This window comes from Cebidichthys violaceus, unplaced genomic scaffold, assembly GCF_023349555.1.
Source record: "Cebidichthys violaceus isolate CVI_PGR_0920_01 unplaced genomic scaffold, fCebVio1.0.p SCAF_11, whole genome shotgun sequence".
NCBI lineage: Eukaryota > Metazoa > Chordata > Actinopteri > Perciformes > Stichaeidae > Cebidichthys > Cebidichthys violaceus.
Genome location: NW_027176274.1, coordinates 4,177,979 through 4,189,944, shown reverse-complemented (window position 1 = coordinate 4,189,944; position 11,966 = coordinate 4,177,979). Strand labels below are relative to the sequence as shown.

General features: G+C 41.6%; 1 protein-coding gene across 1 annotated transcript; it reads right to left on the bottom strand.

Annotated features, from left to right (window-relative positions):
- Window positions 1-3,967: 3,967 nt before the first annotated feature.
- On the bottom strand, window positions 3,968-11,278 carry LOC137892674 (histamine N-methyltransferase-like). The gene is made up of 7 exons (XM_068737997.1): window positions 11,193-11,278; window positions 10,907-11,049; window positions 10,445-10,497; window positions 9,071-9,178; window positions 6,077-6,207; window positions 5,693-5,786; window positions 3,968-5,361 (listed from the first exon to the last, which is right to left on the bottom strand). The coding sequence occupies exons 2-7, from the start codon at window positions 11,038-11,040 to the stop codon at window positions 5,012-5,014; spliced, it is 870 nt and encodes a 289-aa protein (XP_068594098.1). The 5' UTR covers window positions 11,041-11,049; window positions 11,193-11,278; the 3' UTR covers window positions 3,968-5,011.
- Window positions 11,279-11,966: the final 688 nt, after the last annotated feature.

The window sequence follows — 11,966 nt, the reverse complement described above, 5'->3', positions numbered from 1 at the left end:
ATTCCCCTGAGGAACATGACCACCAAAACAATTGCTCGGGAGCTATTCCACTTGTTCAGCAGAGTTGGTATCCCCAAGGAGATGCTGACAGACCAGGGCACCCCCTTCATGTCCAAGGTAATGAAAGACCTCTGCTGGCTCTTCAAGGTAAAATTGCGCACCTACAGGATACCCGACGGAAGAAGGTTAACCATTGAGCGAGAGGTCCGGAAAATGTTGGCTCTAGGGGTGATAGAAAGAATCCTACAGTGAGTGGACCAGCCCAGTTGTCCTGGTCCCTAAACCAGACAACACCAACAGGTTCTGTAATGACTTTAGACAATTAAATGAAATTTCAAAGTTTGATGCTTATCCTATTTCTATGGTAGATGAGCTGATTGATCGGCTCGGGGAAGCCCGTTTTTATCAGCACCCTGGACCTGACAAAGAGATATTGGCAGGTACCCCTGGCGGAAACCTCAAAGGAAAAGACAGCCTTCACTATATTAGCTGTATGATTACACTGTGCTGCCCTTCGGTCTGCATGGAGCTCCAGCCACGTTTCAGAAACTGATGGACAGGGTCCTGAAGCCACATTGTGAGTATGCAGCTGCGATGTGGTAATTCACAGTGTCTCCTGGGACAGCCATCTGGTAAGGCTGGCAGCAGTCCTGGAAGCTCTCCGCAAGGCCGGCTAGACAGCAATGTGCTGGGCGTGGCAATGTGAAGCCACAAGACCGCAAGGTGCAGGCGATCCAGGGCTGGCCACGCCCATCCACAAAGGCCCAGTAGCTCTGACCTCATACTACGGTCTGTTCATCCCAAACTTCTCTGCTGTAGTGTCTCCCCTCACAGACTTGACCAGAGCCTCAAAGCCACTCAGCGTAAAGTGGACAGAAGAAGCTGAACAGGCCTTTCAGGGCCTAAAGGGGGCCCTCAGTTCACAGCCAGTATTGTTGACCCCAGACTTCAGCTGGGAGATGATTGTGCAGACTGATGCATCAAAGGTGGGCATAGGGGCAGTACTCTCCCAAGAACTTCAAGGTGAGGAGCATCCCATAATTTATATCAGTCGGAAGCTCAACACAAGGGAACAAGGATATGCCACGGTGGAAAAGGAAGCTCTCGCCATAAAATGGGCACTAGAGTGCCTTCGGTATTACCTCTGGGGACGTCACTTCACTCTGGTCACCGGCCATGCTCCCCTGGTCTGGATGGCCAATAAAAAAAAGACACAAATGCAAAGGTAGGTAGTTGGTTCATCTCTTTGCAAGAGTTTAACTTCTCTATCATTCACAGAGCAGGAGCCAAGCATGGGAATGCAGATGCCCTGTCCCAAAGAGACGCTCTATGGCCAATGGTCGACCCTTCAACGCCAGAACTGAAGGGGTGGGGTGTGTAAGGGGATGAGGAGTAGAGTAGTTGCCGGAATTTACATTCCAGCCAGAAGGCTCCACCCACTCCTTCAGTGGTGCATTGAGATCAGGTGTGGGATGAGACACACCTGATCTCAGGGAGATGAACAAAGGGCAAGTAAGGAAACTGAGTAGAGAAAACATTATGCAAAAGGAGAAGGGTGGTTTCTCCCTACGATCGAGAGTTGAAGATCATTAAGCCCGGTAAGTCGGCTAGCGGCCCGGCGGATATAGTTTAGTTTGTGTAGTCGATTGATAGAGCTCTGAACTGAGCCACGTTTTCTGTTATTTTGTGTTGAGTGAAGTTTAATTAAAAACCTACAGAACTGACTGCCTGCTGCGCTGCCACTAATTTCTGTGTCCTTGGTACTATCCTGTTACACTAAGCTACAATGCTAATAAACGGGTATAAGAAGAAAAACACTTCAGCAGCACATATTTGCCCACATGTTCAAAATGTCCCTGTGGTCTGGTTAATGATGGACAATTTCACTCTCTCCTAGAGGTTGACATTATCAACTCACTGCCCTGCAGAGAGGCATATTGGCTTCATACTTTGAACACAATCGAGCCGTTTGGCCTGAGTAAAGTACTATTTGTCAATTGATTACGCAGTGCTGTTTGAAAGCATGACTGTTCAGAACAGGCTGAATATGCCTGGTGTTGCTGCATGAGGCTTTCTCAAGAACCGCTCATTAAAACTTCACACTCAACGCTGCACTTCCTTGGGTCCAATTCTAACTCATTGTTCCTTGAACTAACTTACAAAAGTTCCCCAAAGCAGTTAAAGAATAAGCTGTATACTACTTACTTACTGTGCAGTATTATTAGTTTCACTATCAATAGTAAATTGTTTTACTTCAGAAAAAAAAGGTTTGAGGCAAGGCAAGTTTATTTGTATAGCACATTTCAACAACAAGGCAATTCAAAGCCTTTTTATGCTTCACATAAAATCAAAGCATCAAACCATAATGCAAAAGAAAAGGAGATTTAAAAACAAGAACATTAATTGAAACATTAAAAAGTCATTAAAACACTAAAGCTAAAAACAGAATAATAGTTGCGGTGCAGTTTAAGAAATAAAATACAGTAGTAGTAGCAGTAAAATGCAGAAATTGATTAATGTCCTTGAATCTGGTTCAATCAAAAGCAGCAGCAAACAAGTCTTCAGTCTTGATTTAAAGGAGCTGAGGGTCTCGGCAGACCTGCAGCTGTCTGGGACTTTGTTCCAGATATGTGTTGCAGAAAAACTGAACGCTGCTTCTCCATGTTTAGTTCTGACTCTGGGAACAGAAAGTAGACCGGTCCCAGACGACCTAAGGGGTCGGGATGGTTCATAAGGTAGCAGCAGATCAGAAATGTATTTTGGCCCTAAACCATTCAGTGCTTTATAAACCAACAGCAGGATTTTAAAGTCAATTCTTTGTTGGACAGGAAGCCAGTGCAAAGACCTCAGAACTGGAGTGATGTGATCCACTTTCTTGGTCTTAGTGAGGACTCAAACTCAGCATTCTGAATCAGCTGCAGCTTTCTGATTGACTTTTTACAGAGACCTGTAAACACAACGTTACAGTAGTCGAGTCTACTGAAGATAAATGCATGGACAAGTTTTTCCAAATCCTGTTGAGACATAAGTCCTCTAATCCTTGAAATATTCTTCAGGTTATAGTAGGCTGATTTTGTGATTGTCTTGATGTGGCTGTTCATGTTGAGGTCTGAATCCATAACTACATCTAGGTTTCTGGCTTGGTTTGTGGTTTTTAACATCAGTGATTGAAAATGAGCGCTGACTTTCAAACGTTTGTTCTTGGTACCAAAAACAATTACTTCCGTTTTATCTTAGTTTGATTGAAGAAAATTCTGGCACATTCAGTTATTGATTTGTTCAATGCATTTGCCCAGCCCCTGTATGGGATTATAGTCCCCTGGTGATATAGTTATGTAGATTTGTGTGTCGTCTGCATAATTATGATACACACTTTGTTGTTTTCCATAATCTGAGCTAGTGGAAGCATGTAGATGTTGAACAGAAGAAGCCCCAGTATTGACATAGTACAGCATCTGTTGATTTCACAACAGATAATGAGCTGGTAACTGGATTCATAGAGCACCCAATTAAAACGCTACGCTAGACGAATGTTCTAATGGGATTAATTGCTGTGGAGCGCCGCCAAATGAATATGACCTAGATGTGTCAAAAATACAGTTTGTGGGCCAGAAGCACTACGTTGGCAACACAAACCTGTATCATGTGAATGAAGTCGGCCTTCTTAGTCATCTTTTTCCCTTTCCAGTGCTCTTCAAACTCAATGACAGTCATCTGGTTCCAGGTAAATTTGATGTAATCTAAACCTGGTTTCTGTGACACCAAAACTGCATCAACAGACACAAAACAGAGTTATGGAATGTAATGGAAACATCATTACACAATAATGTTACAACATCAAAAATCAATCTGCATTGTTACTACATGTTGCATTTCGTAAATTATACATTTATATTTCATATAACAGGAAAATATAACATAACTCATTTAAATTATTACTTAAAATCCCTTGTATTACACAGTAATGTTAACACCGAAACATAATTTAGTTCCTACACTATTTTTTTTAGGCCATAACATTTGCTTGTCACATAGTTGGAAATAATGAATCTGTAAATAATTTGGATTGATATATATTGTATTCTCAGTTGTAGGAGTGATCCTTAGAATGAAGAGCAGACTTTCTACATATTAGACATCTGCCAACATTTTCTATCCAGCATCAACCAAAATGCAAGCAGTCACTTTCCCTTGACATCTGTCATTGGAAAGAAAACCTCCAATCTCCCACACAAGACTGGAGGTTCAGTGCAGATTATCAGCCAAAGAGTCTCCACTGGCGGTGCAGTTTATGTCTTCCAACACTCAAGCCATGGACCGGAAATCAGCTAATGGTCAACCAAGAAGGATGCCTGACGTTCCTAAAGCCATTCTTTTATTGCTTAAACAGGGGTGCACTCTAGGTAGCAGTTAGCCTCAGTTTGTGGCTCTAATGCGGACACATTTTTATGGCCCATCTAAAGAAGAATTACACGAGTCAATCTTTTAAAATAATCGCTAAAATGTATAAAAGCAAGAAATAACAGCATATTTCCTTTTTCAATTTGAATGGTTGATCGTTGAAATTACCGTGAATTTGCTTATTTCATAGAAATATTCAATCTATCTTTACAAACAGAGGTATTCCATAATTTGTCATGCTTATCCTTGACTTAAATGTCTTTATCAGAAGGTTATTGAAAGCTCCTCTTTATTGCAGAGCTACTAAAATACAATATTTTTAACATAAATTAATTGGAAAATAAAACCTTTCAACTGTTGAATGTCTGTAATGAGAGTAGAGGATGAGACTTTGGACACAGCCATTGTGTTTTACCACTTCCAAAGAAAAACATTTTATTTATTGATAATGTTGGTTTACATTCCGATAAAAATAGGCTAAAATGGCTGAAAACTTTTCCAAATGGTAAACTCAATCTTAGCAACAGACACATATGCTGCACTTTTGATAAGGGTAAAGTAAATGCAAGAACAGAAGACAGAATGTATGAACCAATTTCCATAAGACACCTCAAGCATAAACAAGGAAGCAGCTCGCATTATTGTTGATGATTACCCTGCCATCTTTTTCAGTGCTGCACTTGTTTCTGAGAAGGTCTAGAATCCCTGCTCTGATCTCTGGGGTAAAGGACTCGTAGAAGTTGTTTTTCGCTGTCAGGAAATTCAGCAGACTCTTTCCAGTCTGGCTGCTTGGATTGAAGCACTCAGTGATGTCGAAGGTGTTGGGAGTGGCGTGCTCCTCATATTTCAGACCCAGGCTCTTCAGGCAGGCAATAACCTCTGATGATGAACGATCTGTGATGCCATCGAAAGCGAGCTCCTTCTTGTAAGTCTTCCACAGGATATCCCAGCCAGAGTTAGCTGGATATTATGAGATGAAATAATTAATTAAATCCAGAAGAAACATATTGACAAACAACAACAAAACCCTGATGTTATTTTGTTACAGTCATGAGAGACTATTGGTCATCTGAGGATGGTATATCAGTTAAGAGGGCTGGTAACCTCAACAGTCCTCAATGCAAAAATCCAAGAGGGCGTCATTCTTCCAGCACAGAATTAAATGAGTAAGTATTGGGCTGGGTAAATGAAATAAGATGCAAGTTGATACATGTTTTGCTTTTCAGTAAAGATTAAGAAAGTTTTTATGAAGAAGGGCAGGAAGCAGTATGGAAAACGTAGTTCTACTTACTTGCTTGAACGATGATCATAAGCCTGCCGTTGTTCTTCAGAAGGCTCTGGTAGAATGTGATGGTATCGGCGAGGTTATCCACATAGTAGATCATCTGTTAAGGAGAGAGTTGTTAATTAGATTTTTTGGATGATGCTTGCATCCATGTAAACCCACAGTTTGAAATGTTTTCAAACACTTTAGTGTGCATTATATGACTATAGCACTTATCGTTATGCACTTTTGTTTGGTAGAAACAATTCTGCTGATATGCTCCCCACTGACTTCTAGCATCAGCGGAGGATTTAGGGGAAGCTAAATAAATGTCATTGCGTATGCAAAATGAGACCCATTCGTCATTACATCATTTTTAAACTGAAGGTCAAAAAGTAGAAGTCATAATACCTGAACCATGTGTATGAAGTCAAATTTCTTCATATCTCCGTTAGCTTTGACTTGTTTCTCATAGTTCTCACTGCTCATGAAATGCCAAGCAAATGAGATCTTCTGAAGGTTGGAGGTCTTCGCCACCAAAGCTATAAGTTGTACATAAAGTAGTGCAGACAATAACATTAAGAAACACAGTATATACAGTGTATGAGAACAACCTAAACACAGATTATGATCAGATGAAGACAACAAAGACACATAAGTCTTACCATCAACAAATTCAAGTCTGACACAGCCCCAGTCTCTCATGGTGTCCCCCAAGGTTCAGTAGTTGGTCCCCTCCTCTTCATCCTCTACCTGCTCCCCCTTGGAGACATCATCCGCCACCATAGTCTCCAATTCTACTGCTATGCTGACGACACCCAGCTTTACATCTCCACCAAATCCATCACCCCCACCATCCACTCCACCATCACCAACTGCCTCACAGATATAAAAACCTGGATGCAAGCCAACTTCCTCAAACTCAACAGCAACAAATCTGAAAAACAAACCCCACCACAACGTCTCCCTCTGCATTGATGGCACCACTGTTCCTGTCTCCACACATGCCCATAACCTTGGTATCATTTTTGATCAAACCCTCTCCTACGAACGCCACATTAATCACATCACAAAAACCACCTCCTTTCATCTCAAAAAACATCGCCCGTCTCCGCCCCTCCCTCTCCGCTGCCACTGAAACACTCATCCACGCCTTCATCACCTCTCGACTGGACTACTGCAACAGGGTGCGCATGCGCACGCAGCAACCGGCAGTGACAGTTTGCCGTCCTCGTGTTTTTGTTGTTTTGAATGTTTTTACGTGTCCTTTCTTAAATTAATCATTTGAGTGTCATTATGATTGAGTGCTCTTAGTGCTGCTAATCTAATCTACAATGGATCTTCTATATCCTGCCGCTTTGTGGATCTTGTTATATCTACTGCTTGTCTGCGACGTCAACGGGTCTGTCTACGGTGAAAGGACACAGTACACCAGAGATGTGCTGCTGCAACTGAACTTTGCGAGTTTAGCTAGTGTGACAGATGTCACGTTACAGTTACCGGACTTTATTCTGAGAGATTCTCATGAAACTTGTGGTGCAACGAGGGATAAGAAGAGGAAGCGGGGTTAACAAGGAGGCGTCAAACTACGCTTGAGGAAACAGCGGCTCACCCGGATTCCTCTGCCCTCTGTGATCATGGGGAACGTCCAGTCCTTGAGTAATAAAGTGGACGAACTCCAAGGAAATGTTCGGTTTCAGAAGGACTTCAGAGACTGCTGCGTCATGGCCTTCACTGAGACATGGCTCACTGAGCGCGACCAGGACACCGACCTGTCCATCGACCTGTTCATCGACCTGTCCATCGACCTGTCCATCGACTTGTCCATCGACTTGTCCATCGACCTGTCCATCGACGGTTTTGGAGCTCCTTTTCGTTTGGATCGAAAGGCTGAAGTGACGGGGAAAACTCTAGGTGGTGGAGTATGTTTATACTTAAACAAACGATACTGCAGCTCTGTGACTGTCAGAGAAAGCATCTGTACACCAGATGTCAAACTTTTATCTGTATCGTTGCGTCCTTTCTACCTGTCTCCTGTCCAACCAGGCGGGATAAGACATTGGATCTTTGTTATGGGTCAGTAAAGAATGCTTATAAATCACTCCCAGTACCCCCACTGGGCTCTGCGAATCATAACTGTGTGCATCTACTGCCCATATATAAAACAGTGTTAAAGTGAGAGAAAGCACAGACAAAGGACATAAAAGACTGGACAGAATAATCTGTGCTCTGCCTACAGGAATGTTGTGATTGCACTGATTGGGACATGTTTAACCAGTCTTGTGGTTCTCTCTGTATCAAGTTGTTAAATGGTCTAGCAGGCTGATTAGTGAGTCACAGCTTAACTTGGAGTCCTTGTACACCAGACAGTTACAACGGATAACCGGCTCCATTTTAAAGGACGACTCCCACCCTTTGCACAGGGAATTTCAGCTTCTTACTTCTAGACGGAGGTATATGGTCCCATGGTGTAGAACAAAGCGGTATAAAAACAGTTTTGTTCCAGCAGCCATCACTCAGGTGAACAAATCATAGCAACAGTGCACAGATGCTATAGAAGCAACGTTTGTGTACGTATTTATTTATTTAATGATTTACTGATTTGTAGCCTTGTGTACTTCTATCATGTTTGTCTTGTTGTCTGTGTCGATTGTAATGTGTGTCGAGATGGATGCCTCACTCTCTATTGCAAACCAAGTCTACCGGTACAAATAAAAGTAACCTAACCTAACCTAGCATCCTGTACGGCTCACCCACCAAAATCATCAACAAACTTCAATACATCCAGAACTCAGCTGCCCTTCTGCTCTCCCACTCCCATACCAGAGACCACATCACCCCAGTCCTCCAAAACCTCCACTGGCTCCCCATACAGCAAATAATCCACTTCAAGATCCTCCTCATCACATACAAAGCCCTTCACAACCTCGCCCCTTCATACCTTTCAGACCTCCTGCACGTCACACTCCCAACCGCAACCTCAGATCCGCCAACGCCAACCCTCCTTACCCCCCCAACTCTGTCCAAGCATCGGACCTGGGGGAACAGGGCCTTCTCCATTGCTGCCCCCTCCCTCTGGAACTCCCTCCCCCAACATCTCAGACATTCTCCCTCACTCGCCACTTTCAAAACTGCACTTAAAACTCACCTGTTCAAATCTGCTTTTAACCTGTAAAGTCAGTTTCTTTCTTATTTTCGTGTTGTTCCTAATTGTTATGATTTTGTTCTTATTAGAATGGCTTTTATTGTTTAGTTTTTTTTACATGTAAAGTGCCTTTGAGTGCCTTTTAAAGCGCTATATAAATAAAATGTATAATTATTATTATTGTTATTATCATAAGGAACAAATACACATTTGGAAATTATAAAACAAAATCACTCTGCGACATCCTGAATTTTCAATACCTTTGAAGTTGTCTGCGAGTTGAGAGCTTCCCTCCACAATGTCAGTAGTGATTGGGACAGCAGGGAATGTAGACTGCAGCAGAGTAAGTATCTGGGCATCCACCTCCCCTGGAAGAAACCAGGAAATATTTAGACTTTGAAAACCCAATGCCTCAGTGTAATGCTGCTTTAATGTGAAAACCTCACGCATCAGAATACATTAGTTTGGAATATTGCAAACATTCCTGAAACTTTCAACCCTTTTGTCACCTACGCTAAGTTTGGTGACCTTTGTCCACGCCATGGCCACTTCTCTACTTGAAGCACCTTCCAGGTTTTGCAAAGGAAGTGTATCAGACACTTCTGCAGGTGTAAGAATATGTCAGATTAGTTTGATGAATAAATCTGGGAGATATAGTCTCTGCTTGCATTCCTCTGCTTGCATGTGTTTTTATGAACCATCTTTAATCCTCAAAGTTTCTGAGTAAATTTAATATACCAGGCTGAACACCAATGTGCCGTCCTCTTTGTTTACCTTTTTCTACGATTCCTGCTTCCACACTTCCCCTGGTAAACCCATGTTTAATGTCACATTGCTATGAATTGTAGGTAATTCTTTGAGGCAAAGTCTGCAGCAATGCAGATGTACGGAAAGTGTTCATAAAGGGCTCAAAATGTCTGCGAGAAAGCCCTCAAAAACACTCAACGATTTGACAGTGGGACAGCCCTAAACCCTCATGGACTTTGCGGGAACGCGCCACAAAGTCTGTGAGTCTGTGAGTGTGGAGATTGGGATTGGGCCTCTGTCTGTGCGCTTTCTCTCTGTTATTGTAAGGCTGTCTGATTATCTCACAAAGGCTCTGCCCTCTACTGAACTCTATGGTAATAGTCTGCTCAGTTTGTTTCCTGCTTTAATTTTTTTGCTACCAGGCTTTTGTTTTCAAAGCTCGCCTTTTGTTTATTTTACCTGCCTGACTTCTTTTATGGGTCCACCTTTTGACCTGAAACCATATCACAATGTTTATGTGGGAAAATTTGAATTGATAAACTCTGGGAACGTTCTGTATATAGATACGGTATTTACTAGATGTAGGTTTGTATAGTTCATTTTTTACATTAAATCCATCTCTGGAGGAAAATTAAATATTTAATTTCAAGGCTTTCAATTTCAATAAATATCAAGGCATCATTATTATCAAAATCATGCTAAAGTGTATTTTCCTCTGGTCTTTAAATCGAGCTGCTTCTTTAAGAACATGAATCACACAGTAACACAATCTCTTCCACTGGATCTTTGCCAGTGCACACAACAGTTTGTAACTGAGCCAAAATGACTTCAACAAGCCACAACATGTGTTCATGCAACAGTTATAGTTGCTGTTTCTCATCACATACCTCCACCACTTCCAACACCAAGAACATCCAGGCTGCTTTTGTCTACTCCGATTCTGCAACATATGATAGAAGGAAAAGGAAAACTTGGCTCAAGGATGTTACTTACAACTAAAACTATAAATGAAAAAGTTTCAATGGCAAAAGTGAATTAATAAATAAACAGCTCATAATAATTATATATATGTGTGTGTGTCACTTTCCATTCTCTTACACAGAAAATACATAGATATATATATCGTTGAATACAAGAAAGTAGAGATAATGCTGCCATGTGTAAAGCAGAAAAATACATGCACGTTCTAATTTCTTTGCTGATATGTTATTAACGCTTTACTGCCAGTTTCCCAAGTACATAAATACAGTTGAATATTGTATTCCGGTTGCAGATTGGTAATGGCCAGGGGAAGAGTGTCCTGACAAACGTGCAGTTCAGCAATCATAGCCTTTCTTCTTGTTAGTTACCTTTTAAATTCTCCAGGCAGGATGTTGTGAAGACATTGGAGAATGGCCTTGTGGTCTCCGGACTGTTGTAAGTATACTTGATAGCTTTGGGCACAAGCGCCATCATAACAAGTCGTCTTTGGATCCACAGCCATGACTGATTCCTGCAACGCGTTACACATGGTGGTTTATATTCATACATATAGCAATGATTCGTGCATGCAAAAAAACACCTATTTTAAAAAAAACTATCTTTAAAATCATTAAGGTAAGAATCAGTCGAACATTGTAAGTATTCACCAATTACCTTCAATACGCGGAGAGTAAGGACAGAGTGTCGACTGTTTCCTCACTCTGGTGCAGAGTTGCAGAGTAGCTCTCCCCTACCACAGGCTGGCTCATATAAACTCAAACGACCTTTTCGTTGTGTAACTCTTGAAAGATGAACTTTTTCTTTGTTCAGCCAAATGCAGCTGCGCTGTCAGATTCCTATTCATCGTGTGGCTATTTCGAAATTAGCCTTGTCATTAGTGGTTTACAGGGATCTTAGAGATTCTCAGAAATTAGTTTTAAATCTTTAGTTTTTGTGTTGTCATTGGTACAATCTCAGAGAGTTCAATGTGTTTACGGGGTTTATTTTCAATATTTCACTTGAATTGTTGTTTAAACACAGTCAGTGGTGCATTCGAGGTCCAAGTGACTGTAGCAGGTATGGTCAGTGGTCTACATTAAGAAGAGACTTAAAAAATATGCTTCAATATGGGATAAGCTGTGACAAACTTACAGAAAATGTTGAAAACTTTAATTTAAAATATTTTGCACTAGCAAAAATAATCTTCTGCTGAAAGGCTTGTTTTCACTTCCTTAATGGTGGTTTCAATTCTCCATTTCTCCATGGTTCATCATTTGGGAATATCTTCATACATTCAGTTGGTATGTGGGAAAGCAGATAAAACACAGTCTAGCATTAGGACCCAGGCAAAGGACCAGAGTCTATAAAGTGGGGTGGGAAGCTCAACTGAGCTTTCTTCCTGAACTCAGACACATGAGAGAGCAGCTTAGGTCAGTTTTTGTTTGGTGA

Bases quoted from the DNA above. Each gene is read 5' to 3' on its own strand.
- LOC137892674 (XM_068737997.1), bottom strand. From the start codon at position 11,040: ATGGCTGTGGATCCAAAGACGACTTGTTATGATGGCGCTTGTGCCCAA. The intron at 6,208-9,070 runs GTATTGAAAATT...TACAACTTATAG, and splicing joins ACTCGCAGACAACTTCAAAG to CTTTGGTGGCGAAGACCTCC. The intron at 5,362-5,692 runs GTAAGTAGAACT...CATAATATCCAG, and splicing joins TATGATCATCGTTCAAGCAA to CTAACTCTGGCTGGGATATC.